Source organism: Alosa pseudoharengus, unplaced genomic scaffold, assembly GCF_046254945.1.
Source record: "Alosa pseudoharengus isolate Yale_2024_CS ecotype anadromous, Long Island Sound unplaced genomic scaffold, YU_APseudo_1.1 YU_APseudo_1.1_scf_4, whole genome shotgun sequence".
NCBI classification, from domain to species: Eukaryota; Metazoa; Chordata; class Actinopteri; order Clupeiformes; family Clupeidae; genus Alosa; species Alosa pseudoharengus.
Genome location: NW_027468774.1, coordinates 18,172,201 through 18,193,214, shown reverse-complemented (window position 1 = coordinate 18,193,214; position 21,014 = coordinate 18,172,201). Strand labels below are relative to the sequence as shown.

The 21,014-nt window shown below is 43.4% G+C and overlaps 2 protein-coding genes across 4 annotated transcripts; one reads left to right on the top strand and one right to left on the bottom strand.

Annotated features, from left to right (window-relative positions):
* Nucleotides 1-529: 529 nt before the first annotated feature.
* Nucleotides 530-17,533, top strand: carm1 (coactivator-associated arginine methyltransferase 1). Of its 3 annotated transcripts, none has more exons than XM_076265099.1 (16): nt 530-734; nt 2,744-2,866; nt 3,299-3,405; nt 3,645-3,749; nt 4,076-4,186; nt 4,645-4,822; nt 6,770-6,860; nt 7,779-7,860; nt 8,986-9,071; nt 9,362-9,451; nt 10,773-10,910; nt 11,059-11,148; nt 11,912-12,024; nt 13,115-13,192; nt 13,436-13,504; nt 15,347-17,533. In XM_076265099.1, the coding sequence occupies exons 1-16, from the start codon at nt 554-556 to the stop codon at nt 15,484-15,486; spliced, it is 1,782 nt and encodes a 593-aa protein (XP_076121214.1). In that variant the 5' UTR covers nt 530-553; the 3' UTR covers nt 15,487-17,533. The 3 variants fall into 3 exon arrangements, with proteins under 3 accessions (XP_076121214.1, XP_076121215.1, XP_076121213.1); XM_076265098.1 differs by having other exon boundaries at nt 531-734; nt 2,741-2,866; XM_076265100.1 differs by lacking the exon at nt 13,436-13,504 and having other exon boundaries at nt 2,741-2,866.
* Nucleotides 17,534-17,641: 108 nt separating this feature from the next.
* Nucleotides 17,642-20,746, bottom strand: yipf2 (Yip1 domain family, member 2). The gene is made up of 9 exons (XM_076265101.1): nt 20,469-20,746; nt 20,045-20,111; nt 19,790-19,935; nt 19,524-19,604; nt 19,347-19,434; nt 19,109-19,225; nt 18,756-18,922; nt 18,262-18,444; nt 17,642-18,088 (listed from the first exon to the last, which is right to left on the bottom strand). Exons 2-9 carry the CDS (start codon nt 20,073-20,075, stop codon nt 18,005-18,007), a joined length of 897 nt encoding a protein of 298 aa, XP_076121216.1. The 5' UTR covers nt 20,076-20,111; nt 20,469-20,746; the 3' UTR covers nt 17,642-18,004.
* Between the last annotated feature and the right edge of the window lie 268 nt (nt 20,747-21,014).

The following is a 21,014-nucleotide window of genomic DNA, read 5'->3' as shown; positions in this document are numbered from 1 at the left end:
AAATGCAGAGACCAAATTTCCCTCACGGGATCAAAAGAGTATACTTATACTTATACTCCTTCAGCCTGTTACAGCGTAGGTTAATAGTATGCTGTTAAAACCCGCAGGACATACCATATGAGTTCATGAAACAGTAGCCGAAGTAAAATAGAATAGCAGGACGTTTGTTGGTATTTTCAACTCAACTGATAAGATTCGCGTGCATTGTGGAAAAGTGTTACACCATTCCATTAGACTACCTTGGTGTATCAGCCTAAATGTCAGATTCAGCCCTGTATACGTCTTGCACTACGCCTTGTGCTTGTGAGGTATATAATAGGCCTAAGCTTCCATGGCATACATCACAACACGAACTCGATATCTTCAATAGTGCATAGGCTAAGGCTACCGAAATTCCCTTGTCCATCTACAAAAAAATAGATTTCCGATTCTTAAGACGGGCGATGTCGTGAGACCGATTGCAGTTCCATAAAATCACCGCACAGTGGAGTTCGAGAGTTGGGCCTCCTTTTTCTGTTGAGTGAATGCGTCCAAGTGCGGTTCGAGCGATTGGATGTGCGCTGCTGCGAGCTGTCTCTCCTCTAGATCGAAGATGGCGGTGTCCGTATTCCCCGGCGTGCGGCTCCTCTCTGTCGGAGACGCAAACGGCGACATACAGCGGCATTCAGAACAGCAACCTCTACGGCTGGAGGTGAAAACCACCCAGGATGCGGCCCTGATAAACCTCTCCAACAGTAAGCAATTTAATCCTTACACAAAGCCCCCACGGGCCTGGAGGCTTTACACTAACGCTATTCATCACTCCGCTGTAATTGTAACTACATGTGTGCATGTCTATAGAGTGAGTTAGCGAAGGAGCTCGTATTCTCCAAAACCAGACACCGCAAATCAAACAATTGGTCTGGACTTCACGTAATTTGCAAAATGCTTCAGCAGCGGGTTGCTGAAAGGATCATATCTGTAGTAAACCAAAGGCTACATAGTTATTCATAATCATCGATACACCATGCCGTCTTTGATTGTAACACCAGGTTATGAGCGGCCTCAGGTAACATAGCCAGCTAGCGTGCTAACTATCTTGCTAACTTGTTTCCCTCCAGATCAGGAGAAAGTGGTCAAAGTAAGCTAATGTTCACGTTATTTGGTTTGTTACATGTAACACTCGGGCCTTTTCAGAGGACTGTTTTATGTCATAGGTTTTCTGCTACCTACCCCAGTTGGCAACATCAGCTAACCATACAATACATGCTTCTTCAATATAACGTTATCACAGGCTCGCCAGTACCTCTGCTTAGCGTGTAACATTTTCCAGACGTTTTCCAGCTGGTGACGTTTAACATGGAACTGAAGGAAGCTTTGCTACAAATGTGTCATTTTAGTGATTATCTTTTGTTCTTCCCCTGGATTAGGGCTAGCCTAGTTGTTTTGGCTTCTTAGTTAGGGTAATGTTTTTATTTGTATTGCGTACAGTTGATTTACGCTGGCGCTAAGCAGAACTCGCTCGTGCCATCTTTCTGTATGCCCACTAGAATTAAGAGTATAATTAAAAATATATATATTGTGAAAACCTTGCCACTGTGCTAATAACTAGCTACTTATGTATTCATCTTTGTTCTTCTACTAACAATGGCAGGGCGCCCGCCTCCCATCACTTTAGCTCCTTCAGTGGTAGGCTGCTTTTGTGTCGGATGGCACGGCGCAGTGATGCTCCTCCGACCAGTGCAATTTTAACTAGGCTAAATAATGCTACCCAAACTTGATTTATTGTGGCGTGAGAACATTGTTTATGACTACTCTTGCGTGCTATCCTAGCCTGCCAGTGTTGCCGTCATGGATATCTATGATGGAAACAACCTCATTCATGTACACAACTGTACCGCCAACGCTGTCTCATTGTTTGTGTTTTATGGTACGTTGTCTGTACTTTCAACGTGACCAATGAGGCAATCCGATTATAAAAGAGTAGGCTATTTGCTTTTTGTCCCCTGTGGACTTTTCAACTGAATCCTACTTTTGGCTGGAGCGCCTCTAGTAGATAAGGTCTGGGGGGAATTTTAAGAGCAAGCACTAGAGAGCAATGACTAAATATTTTAAAACATGCAGTCTTTACACTTCTCACAGTGCAGAATAAGAAATTAAGTGCTTCATCCTGAATCCATCCAGAATTGCGGAGAGGAGTTTGCACATTAATATTTAATTTAATCTTCTCATTTTCTTACAAACTCTGTTACATAAACAAGCAGCTGTTGCATTTGGAACAGGCAGGCGTGTCCCAATGTTGGAGCCGAAGGAGGAATAGATAACCACCTTACACTGTGCAAAACCAAGTCTGTTTGAAATTAAGGATTTCTGACCCAGGCTTGTTTGCTTTGTGGACTCCTATTGAGTATAACCTTAGGTTGATTCAGTTGTAAATTATCACTTTATATGTCTCATCTTTGCGCAACGCAAGACAGAATTTGTCTTTCATGCCCGTGCATAGATACTAACTCTGGTGACTGGGCAGGTGAAGGAGGTGAAGATACCAGGACTACACATGGATCTTTCTAATAAACATGCTTTTTTTTCTCCTTGAGAATGACATCAAGCTGGGAGTTGGTTCATGTGTTCCTCTGGGTCCAGTAAAGACTATGTAGAACCTTAGAGAGCTTACTTATGTCATTGTTGGGTTGGCTGAGTTTCACCATAGCTTCTATAGCGATGTGTCTGACACGTCCACCTATCTCCCCACTTTTCACAGCAGAAGAGACCTGCGTGTTCAAATGCTCCATCTCCCAGGACACAGAATGCAGCCGCGTGGGCAAGCAGTCCTTCATTGTCACCCTCGGGTGCAACAGTGTACTGCTTCAGTTCCCATCCCAAACAGGTACGTGAGGCCACCAGGGAGCATTTTGACTATATTGAGGACTATATGACAAACATTGACAGACCGATATAACTGGTAACTGACTGATGCTGCTTTCTGTGGTGAATGCAGTGTGGTTGGATCACACAGCTCTTTCCTCCCTATGTAAGTCAGCTACTGTATGCCGAGTAGAACATTTTAACTGTGTTATATTCATTGTTATGGCCTGTACTAAACTGATTAGATTAGTGAATAAATTGAGGGAGGATGGCCTTTTTGTATGTCCAAAGACATAAGAACTTTAAACCAGTTGCCAATCTATTTGGAGAAGGATGGCAGCTTTGAACTGCATTTCTTGATTGTTCTGTGGCTTTTGAAATAGTCCATGAGCTCACTCTATTCTCTGATGGCTTGTTTGTCCATGGCGTCCCTGTTCCCTCTCCCTCCCTGCAGAGTTCTCGTCCTTCTACAACATCCTGAAGAACTGCCGTGGACACAGAGGCGAGCAGTCAGTCTTCAGCGACAGGACAGAGGAATCCTCTGCTGTACAGTATTTCCAGGTTGGTATACTATGGCAAACACACACACACACACACACACACACACTAAGGTGCTGCATTTTACTGTTCAGTGGCCTCGGTAATGGATTTCTAAAGCTTTAGTAAATGCATTTGTCGTACAGTTTTAAGAATACAGAATTGACCGCACTCACTGACGCTTCAACGACATGATGGATGTCTGTATAGATGTATAATGACGGTAAACAGTGGCACTGACTCTGATTTTCCTTGTGCTCCAGTTCTATGGCTACCTCTCCCAGCAGCAGAACATGATGCAGGACTATGTTAGAACTGGAACATACCAGCGGGCAATTCTTCAGAATCACACAGACTTCAAGGACAAGGTACCAGAGCTTTTCTAGCTGTTCTCAATTCAGGCTTGTGTTCAGCATCATATGACTGTTTTGTCATGAAAATGTTGTTAATGGCCTTATTAGGAGTAGGGATGTGCTGTTGTTGATTGCCTTCATTATACGTCTATGATATTATTAGCCAAGATTAACCCTGACAGTGACTATATTTGTTTAATGTTTTCTTACACATTTATAATCTTCCCTGGAAAATAGCTTTCTAAACTCTTGCAAAGTGTTTATTTACTGGCAAAATGTTTATTTACTGACAAAATGTTTATTTACTATCACATACCACCACCCATGTCTGTTTCTGTCAGGTGGTGTTGGATGTGGGCTGCGGGTCTGGGATCCTCTCCTTCTTTGCTGCCCAGGCAGGAGCGAGGAAGGTGTACGCAGTGGAGGCTAGCACCATGGCCCAGCATGCAGAGGTAAAGGCAGCACTGTCCTGCTGCAGGTTGCAAAGCACGCTTGCATGTTTGGAGTCCATTGTTGATTTTATATCAGGGTTATCAAAGGGGCAATAAGAAAGACAAATATGACCGCTTTGCAATGGCCCTAGCAAATACCTTCTGCATCCATGACCAAGAAAATAAATAATTCTAAGTGATTGAAAAATGTGGGTTACTGGTTGCATTTAAGTGTACATTCACATTGTTTTTTTTATTGTTTTGTTTTTTTAATTGGTGATGTACTGTACCCTAAATTCATACTACACAATTTGAAATGAATGTCTTTGTGAACTTTGGCCTCACACATAGGAACCATCCATGTAGACACGTGCCAAGTGCCATCGTTTTTAGTTTAGTTAAAATGTTGTTAGTAGTCACTTTAGCAGTGCCATTCGGTGCGTACGAGTTGAGTTACTAAGAGTGATTTCCTGTTGCAGGTCCTAGTGAACAGTAACCGGCTGAACGACCGGGTGGTGGTGATCCCTGGGAAGGTGGAGGAGGTGAGCCTGCCGGAGCAGGTAGATATAATCATCTCGGAGCCCATGGGCTACATGCTCTTTAACGAACGCATGCTGGAGAGCTACCTGCACGCCAAGAAGTTCCTCAAAAGCAACGGTGAGTCACCAAAGAGGTGGAGGAGGAGAGAGGAGATAATTGCTGAAACTTTTGATGGCCGAGGGTTGGTCTCTCAAGCTGCTGTGCATGCCTTCTAACAAAGCTGTCACAACATAGCTCAAAGCCCAGCAGTGAGAAGAACAAAAGCACAATAAAAAGAATTCTAAAAAAAGAAAGTAGCGATGAGGAGATTTTTTTTGTTGACTGGAGAAAGAAAGGAAAGCAAATGGAGAGTCATTGCAGCCAAGCTCACTTGCCATGTCTATCACGCACTTCAGCTAGAGCTCATCATCTTTGAGCTTGTCGCCTCAGACAACCAGCAACACCATTGTTGTTTGGTTGAGAGTTACAGGGTCTGCATTAGCTAAGTAACGTGAGAGTGGGCAGTTGTGTGGGATATGGTCAAGATCCTTTGTCCCTTCACCCATGGGCGGACTGGCCATCTGGCATACGGGGCATTTTCCCGGTGGGCCGACGCACCTTTTGGGCCGATAGAATAGGCTGTATATATATATAATTTAATTATTTTGGCCAACAATCGGCCCAAAGGAAGGACAATCAGCGGCCCATTGGTTACATTTCAATATTGACACTGGACTGATCCAATAACAGCTCACGTCAGGCCCCCTCCCATTTTGGCTCAGAGCCAGGATTCTGTGAGCGCGTCAAAAGTTAATCGAAGTTGCCTACATGAAATTGCGGCGGGTGCCGGAAGTGACAATTGTGCAAAATTATCACCAATGTAGAAGCTTCAAAAATACAATATTGCAAGTAGGCTAACATATGTCAGCAACATGTTGAAGTTCGTTGAGTTTGAACGAGGATGTAAACAAGCATACAGAGCAAGGGACAGTGAGCAGGTGGAGAGTGCGAGCCTAGTTGAGGCTACATGATAAGAACTCTGTGGTGGAGCAGGTAGGCTGTGACATGCCATGCTGACTATGATGATTATGATGACTTATAAATTGCGATAATGTAATGATATGGTAGCCTATAACATAGTAAGGCCGTGCTGTGATTATAATAACAAATAGCGCAACTTAAATTTTCTAAATGAATGATTTGCAAACCCGGACAGCAAAATAGTGTCAAATCGACGTTAATTGTTGGTCAGATTGATCAGTTTCCGTCAGACGCCCAAAATTCGATATCGATGGCATGAGTGGTGGTTGGTACCTCAAAGTAGAGAAGGGTTCTATCTTGGAAGGGTTATCATGGTAAAGATGGGCTAAAAGACTGTAGACTGACAGAAATGTAGGTTACAAAACGTCACGTCATGCACAAGCCAACTAAGCTACAGTATATATAACCTATACATAGGCTACTGGAAGACACTAAAGATAATTAGTTCATGTAGCTGTACTGTTCCAAAATGTACCAGCAATGGTAGGTAGTATAGCCTACAGGAATAAAATATTACCAGCAACAGCCCTGTTTATTTTGTGTTGTTTCAGTTGTCCTACAGTGATAACTGGTATAAATTACATTAATGTCTAAGACAATCTGGGTAATTTAACTCTTTACACATAGGCTTCAGTAATTTTTGGTGCTGCTGTCAGTTGTAGCCCATTGAATAATTTAAAATGATACTTTGAATTCAAGCAGAAACTCTTCTTTAATAATTGCTTGTTAGCCTATTTGAATATATCATATGCTCCATGCCTACCTCTGATCAGTCAGAGAAATAACCAATGAGGCCTACATCACTTTCAGTGCTCCATGACAGTTGAAAATATATGCATATTCAAGGGTAATGCAAAGATTTTGTATTTAATTAGGTGTGCCCGACCGATTTGAGGGCCACTTGGGCCAAATATGCCAGGGCCGATTTTTGATCCCAGTCCGCCCCTGCCTTCACCACTGTCAGAGCTGAGAGCTAGGAGCATGTCCTTATTTTATGTCCATAAAATTCACCAGTATTTCCATCTTTTTCTCACACATGCTCAGGTAAAATGTTCCCAACCATTGGTGATGTGCACTTGGCACCCTTCACAGATGAGCAGCTGTACATGGAGCAGTTCACCAAGGCCAATTTCTGGTGAGGCCCAGGCCTGGGCGTGTGTGTGTGTGTGTGTGTGTGGTGACAAAGGGGCTTTGAAGGGAGAGATGGGAAGAGCTGAGAGGCTCAGAGAGAAAGCAGAGTCACAGGGAGTCCATTTACAGGTACATGTACTAATTTAGCAAGACACTGGCCCAATCCCAAGTCCGGACACACAGACTTTGCTGCGCGTTCTCGCGAAATTCGTAAGGGGTTATTAGGGCTGTCCCAATGTCGCATTTCAAAGGGCGTGAGGGTTTGAGTACACACTTACTGGCACTTACCAAGCCTTTTCCATGAATCTGCATCAGTGCAGACTTCACCAAACGGAATTACCCACAGTTCAAAGTGTTTTGATGTTTACTGTGGAAACCATAGGGAAAACCGGAAATTACAAAGGTAAACAACGACATGTGAGTGCGTAAAGTCGTGTAAAATCTATTTCAGAAGATTGGTCGTTTTTTTTTCCGAACGTACGCGCTGCTATCACGTCTGGTGTAGCTACTTCCATTGATTATAGTGGAAGCTAATTGTTGCAGCAGACGCATCGCGAACGGAACGCTTCAGTTACGCGCCTGGTGTAGCTTCCCCCTTAGTTCTCAGGACTCACTTTGGGATTCAGCCACTTTTAGAGAGAGAGAGAGAGGATTCCATGAACACTGACATTTACTAATTTAGCACACACTTGTCCTTAGTACTACTGTGCAGTGACACACACACATGAATGGAAGGAGGATTAGTGGTTGGGACATGAAGGATGGAAAGGAAGAAATAAGAGGCTGGCCTCAAGGTTATTTTATTAAGTTTATTAAGTGATGGTTCTCCTGTCATTAAAAGAGTCCTCACTGACTCTCTTACTTATGGGTTTGTTCTGCCAGTCATTTATTCCTTCCATGATCCCTTGCTTCCTGTTGTCAGGTACCAGCCATCCTTCCACGGCGTGGATCTCTCAGCACTTAGAGGAGCTGCTGTGGATGAGTACTTCCGCCAGCCCATTGTGGTAAGAACAAGAGATGGAGGAGCACTATCACAGCTTAACCCCCCCCCCCTCCTTTCTCTGCCTGTCTTTCTTTGTTCTCTCTTGCTCTGTCTCCTTTTGTTTGTAATAAAAAACCATTGCCAGGGTACATTTGGTGGTCGCTGGGGATTGGGATTCAGGGGAACTGTGTGTGGGGTTTGTATGGGGGAGGGGGAGGGCTCACATAAGGACACTTCCTGTAGGTGTGTTTGTGGATGTGTGGGATGGGAGGAGAACAGTCAGCATGTTGAAAGTGGGTGTTTGAGAAAAAGTAAATTTAGTCTGTGTAGGCGTGAGTGAGTTGGTGTTGAGAAAGTCACAAAATGTACTTGCTTTTCCCGACAGTGCCTAAGTTGTTTGCGTATTTTTGTGAAAGTCAGGTAAGGTGGATGTGGGTGTGTCCACTTGTACTCTGTTTAAATTTTTGTGTGCTGCTGTCAGCACCAGCAGTGCAGTCTGCACTCGTTTAGCGCGCACCACAGTGGAGCGCATCTTGTATCCACAGTGCCTCATTTTCACCCCGCACTCTCTTCTTTCTCACTCCGTGAGATTTGCTCACCCTCCGTGTGTGAGGGAGGGAGCAGTCTGTTGAGAAGGACATTTGTCATCCGAAAGCCCTGCGGGGAGTGTTAGTGTGTCTCAGGATTTATGCATGATCTGCTCATTCACACCAGCTGAGGTGTTGGATTCTGTGACAGTTTGACATGTATGTGCGTGCGTGCGTGCGTGTTCTCCTCCAGCAGTAGTCAGAAGCAGGGGCCTGTCTCTTGCCCGTGTCTGTGTTCCACTGCTGGGACAGTAATAAGCTGTAACAGTGGTCTTTCTCTGACGGGTGCTGTTTTAGTGCCTGCAGTGGCCAGACCCCCTCTGGACCTCTTTGAGCGTGAGCTGAGCCCCTGTGAGATGGTGGGCCTGCTCCAGACAGGTGGTCCAACATGGTACCATTCAGATTCAGTTCAGAAACAGAGCCCACAGGATTATATGTGTGAGCTAGAAAGGTGTTGCATGTATAGTAATAGAAATCAAGATGTGACTGACTGACTGTCGTACATAAAGATGTTGGTTAATTCTTCTCTCTTTCTCTCTCTGTCTCTACACACATATAAGGACACCTTTGACATCAGGATCCTCATGGCAAAGTCTGTGAAATACACGGTCAACTTCCTGGAGACTAAAGAGGAAGATTTATACAAGTATGTGTCTACATCTGCTTGAGATATATTTAACATTTAACAGTTTTGTGCACACTTCTTTTGTTTTCCTACAATACTCAAATATTGCATGAAACAAAAGTTCTAGAATGTATCAGAAACACCATATGGTATCATTGTGAAGAGATTGTAATTTTTGATAAAAGAAATTCTCTACATCCTGATCAGAATCCTGTCTTTCTGCCAAGAATGTTATGACGACGATCTTTTTAATTGTGTGTCCTGGAATAGCGTTCTGAATCTTGAAATTAAATGTTTTCACTCTTTGTCAGGATCGAGATCCCCTTCAAATTCCACATGCTCCACTCTGGCTTGGTCCACGGGCTGGCCTTCTGGTTCGACGTGGCGTTCGTGGGATCTGTGTAAGTTACTCTCTCCCATCTGCGCAAGGTGTCCCACACTGACATGAACTAACAGCTGGCTGTGTAGTCCTGTTTTTTGGAAGTATTTTTAACAGTAACAGATTGTCCTTGAAGCTTTACATTTGGGCACTTTTTTTGTCAAAATACTTTCCCCACACTTTTTTCCCCCTCTATGGACCTGAGAGAGCCCACCAGTGTTCTCTACCTGGGTGACATTGAGACAGTGGCTGCTGCTCTTGCTCCTGCTGCTGCAGCTGAGAGTTGGGTCGATAAAGAGCAGCGGCGCGTGTCATAGGCAACATACTCAGGGACTCATAAAAGCCAACTGTCCTTCAGGAGAGACTCAGAGCAGTGGATTGAAATAGAGGAGGGGGAGGTGAGGAAAGATGGAGGTCATCTGTTCTCCGTTAGACATCGGGCTAACGGGCTTTTATTTGAGATAGATGGAGGTAACTTCGGTGACTGGTTTGGATGGGGCCGAGGTCAGAGCACTGGATGCTTTGAACGTGTTGAACTCTCCATTGCTGAACATTGATATGGTTATTTGTTTTGCTTTGTACTGTTCATTATCTTTGATTTGGTCCATCTTGCTCACTACATTCTGCCAGTCAAGTGGAGCTTTTTGCCTCCATAATGCTGCAGTGGCAGAATAAGCTGCTTATCCCCATACACTCCTTAGCCTGGGGTTTCCCATGCTGCCTTACGCGCACAATTTTATTTACGCTGCTAGGCAGCCTGGATTCCATGGACTTTGGTTCCTTCGTTGAGGTGAAAACAATCACAAGACGGAGGGGGGACAGCAAGATGATGACACACCGAAGCGGTTATGAGCTACGTAAAGACGCATTTGATAGACATTCGTAGCGCCCAATAAACGGCTTTGGGCATTTGTAAACCACATTTCTAAGACGAGAAAATGAACATGTATTTCCCAGACCCCATCTCAATGAGATGAGGTTTGGCGTTAGCCAGGCTATACACTTTTAGTATCCAAGCAGTTGCTTAAAAGTCCAGACCTTCTTATGTACCTCAATTCATTTAAAATGTGCCTACTAAAACGCACAGTTGACCTTGACCGCATTACGTTCTATATTACTGTGTTACGAATTTATACGAAAGTTAGAGTTGCTGCATCTCTGCATTGTTTGGCAACTATTTAGATTTCAGTTTGTGCAAATGATTTGCCCCTAATGCTCTTTCTCTTGACTGGTCATTTGCTAGCGCTATGCCTCATTTGTAAGTTGTTGTCTATAAAAGCATCTGTTCAATGTCTTAAAATCTAAACGCACTGACCCCTTTCCCCTCATGCCGTCTTTCTCAGGATGACCGTATGGCTGTCCACCGCCCCGACGGAGCCACTCACCCACTGGTACCAGGTGCGCTGCCTGCTGCAGTCACCGCTCTTTGCCAAGGCTGGAGACACCATGTCGGGCACTGCCATGCTCGTGGCAAACAAGAGGTGAGGTGACCTGGTGCAGCCACGAGGGGTATTACAGGCCTCCCAGATTAAGCATTCCTCATCATTCAGTGTGTTTGTATAGGGGGGGGAGATTGGGAGAGGCTGGCTGATGTTTACCTAACTTTGTTCCTCTCCGGTGTGCCCACAGACAGAGCTATGACATCAGCATTGTGGCACAAGTGGACCAGACAGGCTCTAAGTCCAGCAACCTGCTGGACCTGAAGAACCCCTTCTTCCGGTGAGTGAGTACACAATGCCTTGCCCAGTCTTTTTTTTTTCTTTGTCTTAAGGCCTATTCACACCAAGAACGATAACGATAACCATAACGATAAAAGTGTTCACACTGAACAACGATAAACAAAGTCTCTCCTTGTGTTAATGAATGTGACTGTTAAAATTCAATGGGTTCTGATTGGCTATTAGCTTTTTATCGTTCTGAAAATCGCTCTGAAAGTGATCCCCAACGATATCGTTCTTCATGTCGTTATCGTTATAGTTTATGTGTGAACATCGTCATTCATATTAACAAGAACGATATTTATTTATAGCTATCGTTATCGTTCTTGGTGTGATTGGGCCTTTAGCCGATGTTGGAGGGTGATGATGGCTAGAAAGTGTGTGTGTGTGTGTGTGTGTGTGTGTTAGATATTTTTTGGAGTGTGTATTTTTAAAGGGGATCTCTGTATATATGTGTGGGGTTCTGAAAGGGGGCCATCTTTGAGGGTTTATGTTTATGGGCAATTCCACAGAAAATTGACTTTTTGTCACATCCATAACGCCAGTGAAATGCCTTGGCATTTGTATGATGTGAATGATTCATTTTTTTGTGCATTTTTTTTCTCATTTACATTCTTCAGCCAAAAATAGCAAATGCTCAAATTTCATGTAATCATTCACATCATACCATACCATCACATTTTATTGGCGTTATGGATGTTACAAAAAATTTAATTTTCCATGGAATTGCTCTTATGTGTTTTTTCTTTTTTTTCTTTTGGCAGGTATACAGGCACCGCCCCAGCCCCCCCTCCGGGCTCCCACTACACCTCCCCCTCTGAGAACATGTGGAACACAGGGGGAGCCTACAGCGTGAGCCAGGGCATGGCTGTGTCCGGTACACACTCGCATCGCTTATTCTCACACTGGCCCTGTGCACACCCCACCCGACAGGCGGCCCTCAGATCAGATCATGTCCAGATGTGATTTCGCCCTATTCAATTCACATTTGGAGAATTGGCAGAAATGAGCTTCCATTTTCCCAAAAGCTATCAGCTGCCTCCCATCTTTAATAATGGGTTGTTAGACAGCTACAGGAAAACTATTGTTATGCATTCATGTCCATCATTGGCTATGTACAACAGCACACATTGGTTCACAACAAGGTTCACCAACATCTTGATATGAATCTGCTCAAATTATAATCTTACCCATGTGCAATATTGCAGGTTAAATGAGGTATACTATGTGCTCTGCCCTGAATCAATTGACAACAATGTTGTCCAGCTGAATTTTGTCATGTCTGTGGTGTGTTGGACATGCGTGGATTACTGGCAGTTGTTTGAGAGGATTGAGGATTATGTATGCAGCTGGCACACCTCTAACATCTGGCCAGAGATCATCTTAAGACCACCCTCTGATGTGGCCTGGACAGACAGACGGACAGTGGTCCTTCTGTGTCAGATGCCGCTTGCCTTTACACTTGTCTCTTCATCCAGTAGTTTTCCGAATCATGACTTACTCATACAAAAAAGATTTGCAGTCAGGATGTTTTTTCCTCTCCCTGACATGCATATGAATTCCCCTGTGGTACAATGCAGCCATTAGTAGTATACCTAATTATATGTGGTGGAAAGTAAATGTCTTTCATTCCCTGGTTTGTTTCATGGGGGGGGGGGTTAGAGATAAATCTGCCATGTGTTTTTTAGCGTGCAGTGTAACAGTAATTATATAAATTAATTGAGCTCAAGTTAATTGGGCTTAGACATTTGTAAGCTGCACATCACCCGTGGCAACTGTGCCAAAACTTAATTAGAGCGTGTCTTTATTTGGTCGGAGTAGGAGGCAGGCGCGAAATATCTATGGCCATGCCAGGTTATATTATATGGCCACCTGCAAATGGGCTGTGATGAGTGTAGTGGGCTCTTTTTAACGGTCTCCTGCCCCCTCCCCCACACCTCTTCTCTCCTCTCCTCTCCTCCTCACAGGGATGCCTGCAGCCTATGACCTGAGCACAGTCATCGGCAGTGGTTCCACGGTCTCCCACAACAACCTCATCCCCCTTGGTACACACACACACACACACTTATTCACCCTCACACTAACTGATTTGTTAAGCACTGTACACAAATTAAGTGGGAGAGGGAATAGTAAGTGTTCATCTGAAAGTCAGATGTAATCAAAACATAATGCTATACTACACCAATCTTGTGCATGTCCCTAATGTGATGTGTTTTCCTGTTCTGTTGTCGATTTACTTTGTATCTCTATCTGTGCGTTCTGTGTGTCTCCCTTCCTCTCTAATCTAGTGAATACCGGCATAGTGAACCACACACACTCCAGAATGGGCTCAATCATGAGCACAGGAATAGTTCAGGGTACGTTTGTCTATTTTTAGAGACTTTACTAATGATAGTCCACTTAAAACCAAACAAATAAAACTACTATACCTCCCACAAGTACTGTACATTCCAGTTACCTTTCCTTCACTTCAACACACTAGGGTTATCCATAGGCTACATCCACACTACTCCCTTTTCGTTTTTAAAAAACACCATTTAAAACCAATACAATCTTCGTCAAGACGTACATTCGCAATTCCGGAAACCTTGGCTACACTGGACACCTGAAACACAGATCGCATGACTATTCACACAATTCATGCAGATTTGCGGATTTTCCTGTCCCCAATAAAACGCAAAGCTAGAGTTATCACACAAAAATAGGGCAAGCGGCGTTTACAATTTGTTCCGTTTCAGGAGCTCGAAAATGACAGTCAGTGTAGATGAGGGGGGCAGAGACATATCAAAAGTGTTTTGGATTCAAACAAAAACGAAATAGTGTGGATGTACAGCCCCAAATCAGAAAAAGTTGTGACGTGTAAAATGCAAATTAAAAAAAAAGAATGTGGTGGTCTGTACATCTCGTAAACCCATATAGCCGCAAAAAGGACATAGACAACAAATGTTGAAATGTTGAAAATGACAATTTGACTATTTCATGGAAAATATACTGTATATTCATTTTGAGTTTTGAGAATTAAATGTTAATCCATTCTAGCCTGATATAGGATTTCAGCTGCTCAGTCTGGGGTCTTCTTGATCATGTTTTCCATTCCATGATACACCCAATTAGACAGGTCTGGAAGGCAGACAGGCCATTTTAGCACCTGGAGAAATACTGTTTAAATATGTGCGGAATTGATTTTGGCAATTTTTTTTTTTTTAATTTTGAAATATTTGCGTGGAAAATACATGGTCTGGATGGCCGTATATGCTGTTCAAAACCTGTGTACATGATTCAGAATTAATTGTGCCTTGCCAGATGTGCAAGATGCCCATGCCATAGGCACTAATGCTTCACCTCCACACAGTCATTGATGCTGGGTGTTGAACTGAACACTATATATAACAAGTTGGATAAGTTGAATAGTTGGATAGTCCCTCTCCTTTTTAGCCCAGAGGAGTCCATGATTTCCATAAATAATTTCAAATTTTGATTGGTCTAACCACAGGACCTTTTTACATTTTACTTCAGTTTAAATGGGCTCAGGCCCAGACATGGCATTTCTGTACCATGTTTAAATACAATTTATTCTTTTGCATGGTAAAGTTTACACTAGCATTTGTGAATTGAGTATCAAACTGTGCTCATAGAAAGTAGTTACTGGATGTTTTCCTGAGTCCAGACAATGATTTTCTTTACAGAAACATGTCTGGTTTTAATGCAGCGTCATCTGAGGTCCAAAAGACCACGGCAATCCAATATCTCTGTGATGCTCTTTTTATACCAAATCATGGTGCCAGTTATCCTAATTGGTTGTAAATATTCATTAGTTTGTTGTCTTTATTACACAACTTTCTCAGCATTTTGTTGCCCCCGTCCAAACTTTTTTTGAAACATGCTGCTGGTATGAAATTCGAAATTAACCTATTTCCCATGAAATAGTCAAATTTGTTATTTTCAACATTTGATATGTTGTCTATGTCCTCTTTGCAGGTAAATATGGTTTCACTATATTGGCAGATTATCACATTCTGTTTTTATTTGCATTTACACAACATCCCAACTTCTTCTGATTTGGGGTTGTAGCCATGGAATTCCAAGTCATGTTTGTAATACTGTGGGGTTATCCCGGTCAGATGTGTATATGTGAATCATGGTCGGTGGAGAAAAGGCACACCCATAGGCTGACCTCAATTTAACCCTTTCTCTTTCAGGAGCCTCCACTGGCCAGCAGGGTCCCAGCAGCAGCAGCTCTTACTATCCCATCACCAACCAGTTCACAATGGGTGGGCCGGCCATCTCCATGGCGTCTCCCATGGCGATCCCTAGCAACACCATGCACTATGGGAGCTAAGGGCCCCCTGCATGTCGAGCCTCCCAAAACTGACCACAACCAAATCCAGAAAACCAAAACCAGTGCTGCCGTCTTTGTGCTCCATCATCTCTTCTATCAGTCTCTCTCTCTCTTTCTTGCTTTCTTTCTTTCTCTCTCTCTCTCTCTCTTTCTCGTTACATATCCGTCCTCTACTACAGTAGCACCATTTTCAGCGAGCCTGACAGTGGGCCACTGCCGCCGTCAATCCTCTCATCCCGCAGCAGCTGCTAAAACAAACATAAAATGTATTCCCAGTTCAGCCACAGGGTGGCAGCGCTGATGAGCACAAAGCTGAACAGAGACTCAAAGACTGGAGAACCACACAGGCAGGTGAGGACGCCAGTCCCACTGGACCAGCCCACCTTTTTTATGCTTCTCAGATGCAGCACACACAAACACACACACACACACACACACACACACACACACACACACAGAATCACGCACATATGCACACATGTCAACGGACTGTAGTAGCAAAGAAGAGAACGTGGAAACTAGTCTCAAAGGAGAGCTCCTCACCTCTGAGCATGGAGTTTGCCGTTTGACTGGGAGTCGTCGGTCACTACACATTGTGCAGTTGGCTTTGCATCCTCCCTTCACACACACACTCTCTCTCTCTCTCTCTCTCTCTCTGTGTCTGTGTGAGCTTGGCCACAATAAGCACCACGGTCTCACCGAGAGCCTGCTCATCTTGGCATGAACTCTACTCTCCGTTTCTCTAGTCTCAGAAAGATTTTGTCTTCACCGCGGGCCATAGACGCATGTACACTAGTGTAATAACCTTCATCAGGTAGCCAGATGCCCTCCGAAGCATTTTTTAACCCGTCTTTGACAGAGAAAAAAAACTAACTAGTTGGTAGAACCTTCAGATAGTCCAGACTCCATTGCCACTCCAAGGTCTGTTAGTTTTACAGTAGTGCAGTTATGGTTGTCCCGTGTAGACTTGGTGTTCCTAGTGGAGAGACTGCAAGGCTATATAAAATGGCTATTATCAACCTCCCCCCCACCCTCTCAATCTCAACCAAACCATCATGGATTTTCTTTATGATTAACTCTTTTTGCCAACTGTGCTTTTTGGATGCCACAGCAGAGAAGATTCACTTCCTTGCCCTGGTCGTGGGACCCGTCACAACCTATTGGGATTGCACTGAGGGGAATGAACAGTCAGACGCACCCAGTGGGGTGGACAGATTGGGGGGTATGCCGGAGTGAACAACGGGAAAGCAGACATGTGGGTAAACGGTGATCTGTACATACATTGTATCTGGGAAGAGGACAAATTGAAAGATACATCGCTTGAGCAGCAGAATCTGAGTTTACAACCCCACACTGACTCCATGATGTTGTGTATTGGGAGACTTCTGGCAACACGGTGAGAAGTCTGCCCCTTACCCTTACTCCCATTTCATCATGTCCCCTCAGATCTGCATCTGGCTCTCACAACTGAAGCCCAACACCTTGTCGTCGTCCCCATGGGTACGTGAAGGCCCTCTCAGAGATCAGAAATGTGTATGCATTGCTTCCAGTCACATTTTCAGTTTGTTTTGATTTAGCACCTTCTTGGAGGTAAACAGAAAAAAACAGTAACGTCTGTTAGTTTGTAGAGTTAACTTTTTTTTTGTTTGTTTACTTTTTTGTTGTTTGTTTACTTTTTTGTTTATTTTTGTTTTTCTTTCACAAGAAGCAACAAACGATAAAAAGAAAAGGAAAAAAAGAGCAAATTAAATGTTGTGGGAGGAGTCCCATACACAGTCTGTGCAGTCTTACTAGACCAGTATTTTTTGTTTGTATAATTCAAGCTTATCTCAGGGAGATAAGGATGGTAGTGATCACAGGCTGCAGGCAACAAGTCCACTTGTTCTAATGCCATGTGCATTTCCCTGGAAAAAGCCCAGGAGGGCCTCTAGGGCTTGCAGAACTTTCCCCCTCCCATCTCAACAGCAAGTGAAGTCTGACTGCTATCGTACAAGAATAACTGAATTAGGTCAATAAAATGTCACCAATTTCTACTGGATACACCACATTCTATTATCCTCATGGCTCATACTTTTTTTAGTTTGAACAGAAGTATTGATTGGCTCAGTACTCCAAAACATGCATAAAACAGTGGACGAAAAATGTAACAATTGATATCAATTTTAGTGGAATGACTGTTTATTTACATACCAGGGACATTCCCAAGTCAAAACTGGAAAATAAAAAGCGACACAGTAAAGTACAAATAAATAAGTGTTCTCATTCCATAATTAGTAAACCTAGGGGGGAGGTTGAGGGGATGAGGAAATTGGGAATTAACCATAACACAGCTAACACAACCCTAATCCATATCAAACATTCATCCATTACATCTGGATTTATTTGCTGCACAAGTGCAAAAATAGAGGATTTGTTTTGATACAAATTAATTCAGACCCCCCCCCCCCCCCCCCAAAACCACTGCCCCATCTCAATCTCCAAGAAAGCAGCCTAAGACGTACACCACTCAACTACTGTCTTAGTTAATTTTGCTGGTATTCGTGACAGCATGGCCTGGAGTCGGAATGGGCTTCATTTCCAAAGCTGTTTCAAAGAAATAGAGCTGAGGGAAAGAGGAATAAGGTGTGTTTCAGGGGGAGACATCCCAACTACACAAGTACAACTGGCACTCTCATATTTTCAAATCAAGGCATAGTTGTTAGGCACATGTAGTTTTAATCTTCACATTTAAGATGTTTGATAATTGTCTACCTAAAAGTTGTAGGCAAAACTTACCTTGCAACCAATAGCCAGCAGTGCATGGAGCACTACTATGCATGCCACTGTGGCAAAAGCAGCCGCCTTGGTGTCGTCACGGACAACAGGCCAAAACGTGAGGACTAGTACTGAGCCAGAGATTACCATGGCGATTAGAATGAGAGTCCACTGTACCCACTCAAAAGGTATACTCCATAATATCTTTGATAAAGAAAAGGCAAATTTGTAACATATCTGTCCTGCAAAAGTCAAATAATGTATGAAACACGTGGATGATCTCAAACGGTCATTGTGGCATGATGTCTTGTCTTGGAAAAGGAAGGAGTCTCCATAAAGTCATCATTCCATAAGATTTTAGATTTCTCTGCACTAGACCTAAATAGCTACATCTATATTAAGAACTATGATATGAACATGACAATTTCTTAGAATATGACAATTGACTTAACAAACATAGGGTACTTTGTGGATGTTGGTACTGCTATATCAAACTTCTGAGTGCCTCCACTTACCGAGGTGGGGATGAAGATAAATAGGGAGTATCCATAGACACACACTGTCTCCAGGAAGGAATACCCACTGGTCTGGCGCTCATTGCCCTTCCGCCAGGTCAGGAAACCCCAGACACCCAGAGGCACAAGCCATGCATAGAGGAACACCACAACTGCTGCTATTGTCACTGAAAGCACACAAAAAGAAAATGTTAAAAATGAAATTTTAGAAATTATGCACATGATGGGCTTTAGCGGTAAGACAATCCACCCTGTCTATGTTTTAACTTGAAAAGCAAGGTTCACAGTCTCTTTTCACCGAGTAGATTTGGCCACCCCAGATGGTAACCCGCAACACATCCTGAGGCGCTCACCTCTGTGGAACTGGGGCCTGTAGTGATACTTCTGGTCACCCTGCTGGGCAAGAAAGGTAGAAAGATTCCCACTGATGGCCACTGAGAACACCAGTGTCACGCAGATCCAGAAGGGTCCTACAAATAATGGGCACAGTATAATTAGCAGAGACCCTCTTTAAATCCTGTCTACATGAACAAGACTGTAATGGTGGATGTGTTAAGAAGTATATTAACATTGCCAATCATTTTTTCCTACCATATAAATCTGGATTGTTTCGGATGTGATGCCTTATAAAATTTCGTCCAGGCAAAGGCATCACAGATCCTCTGATCCTATCCACCACCTGTGTATCAAGCAGACAAAGTGAATTAGTGTGCAGAAGTGGGGTGCCCAATATCATAAAATGTATATATGGAGAGATGCAGTTCATACCTGCATTGTGTCTATATTGAAGAATGACTGGTAGTATTCAAATGTCCAAAAACCACTGGTTTGTTTCTCCTCACCTAGTAGCTGCAAAGTGAAGCCAAGACAAATACCATATTGACACATGACAACCCATGTTGCAAAACTAGGTGTGGCCACTTATGTCCATGAACCCCTAACAATCCATTGTTTCCCGGTCAAGCGATGAAGCAGTATAGCGTTTCAAATGGCCCAAGTAAAGCCAGTATCACCCATTCAGTGGGTTCGCTCACCCCTGAGCTCTCCTGATGGTTGTCTTCATCCTCAGACAGGTCTACTTTAATGTCCTGGGCCCCAGCTGTTGTGCCACTTGAGGTGGACACGCTGAGGGTAGAGGCCCCAGGGTCTGCTGACAGTAGGTCTGCAGCCTCCTCGAATTCTGCAGACAGGAAGAAATGAAGGGACCACAAAGATTAAGATGACCAGAACACTTGTGGTGGAAGGAAGGTATGATATGAAGTTCAGACACAGCTGCAGTGAAAACCTACCTTGAAACGTTAAGTCGTCAGGACTTGCCATGATTACAAGGGTAAATCTTCAATCCTCATGCGAGACCTAAAATTAAGAACATACTATTAGGTCGATATTTATTTTTACCTAATGTGACAGAATGTTTGTTCGCCACAAATCTGCTGCCTATGCTGTTCAAAAGGCTGCTCGTAATGCCATCTTGTACTGACTGATATTAATATTATTAATACTAAAAACAGATTGTTTATTTGCAACCAAACGACTCGGAATCCTACATTAAGATAGTTGCCGTTGGACGCAACCCCGTCATACCAGCTAGCTAACAAGCTAACATCAAATTAATGTGTTCGTTTAACATTAACCTTGCTCATTCAAACATAATCAGCTTATTCAGGATCAAGATTACATGATTCCGTGTGTCTGTGAACCTGCCATACTCACCTGAGCAGTAGCCAGTGTCTGGGAACTTGATGCAAAATTAAGTTCTACTGACTTGATGATAGATAGCCTGACCAGCCAGCTACTAGGAAATACAACTTGTCTGCCTCGGTTATCCTCTGAAGTGAGTTGTTACTTGACAAGGAATATTGAGGAAAAGACCACGACTCACTAAATCGTTTCTGTACGTGAAATGACAATCATTGCTGTGAGAGTATTCACTATTCACTATTCACGCGATGCTGTCAGGATACACTCCACGTCAGCCCTGTGTGGAGTAGTTCCTGCTAGCTGATAAAGTGGTCACGTGGTCATGCGACATGCGGAACGTTTGAGAATTATTTTGAGAATGATGCGATTAACTTGTTGACTTTCTTTTAACCATTACATATACACGAAATTGGTTAATATTTATGAATATGTTATTTATGTGTGCAATATTCAGGGCTTGTTATTTACATTTGTTTAGTTAACCCTTTAACCGGAACTTTCAATACCAGTTGTGTTTCTGCATCGGTACAATAATATACGACGTTGCAGACAGATACG

Excerpts from the sequence above, each read along its gene's own strand:
- yipf2 (XM_076265101.1), bottom strand. The coding sequence starts at position 20,075 with ATGGCAAGTCCTGACGACTTAACGTTTCAAG. Across the intron at positions 19,605-19,789 it reads ACCATCAGGAGAGCTCAGGG|CTACTAGGTGAGGAGAAACA; the intron begins GTGAGCGAACCC and ends TTCACTTTGCAG. Across the intron at positions 18,089-18,261 it reads TGCTGGCTATTGGTTGCAAG|CTCTATTTCTTTGAAACAGC; the intron begins GTAAGTTTTGCC and ends TCTTTCCCTCAG.
- carm1 (XM_076265098.1), top strand. The coding sequence starts at position 554 with ATGTGCGCTGCTGCGAGCTGTCTCTCCTCTAGATCGAAGATGGCGGTG. Across the intron at positions 9,072-9,361 it reads AAAGAGGAAGATTTATACAA|GATCGAGATCCCCTTCAAAT; the intron begins GTATGTGTCTAC and ends ACTCTTTGTCAG. Across the intron at positions 12,025-13,114 it reads CCAGGGCATGGCTGTGTCCG|GGATGCCTGCAGCCTATGAC; the intron begins GTACACACTCGC and ends TCCTCCTCACAG.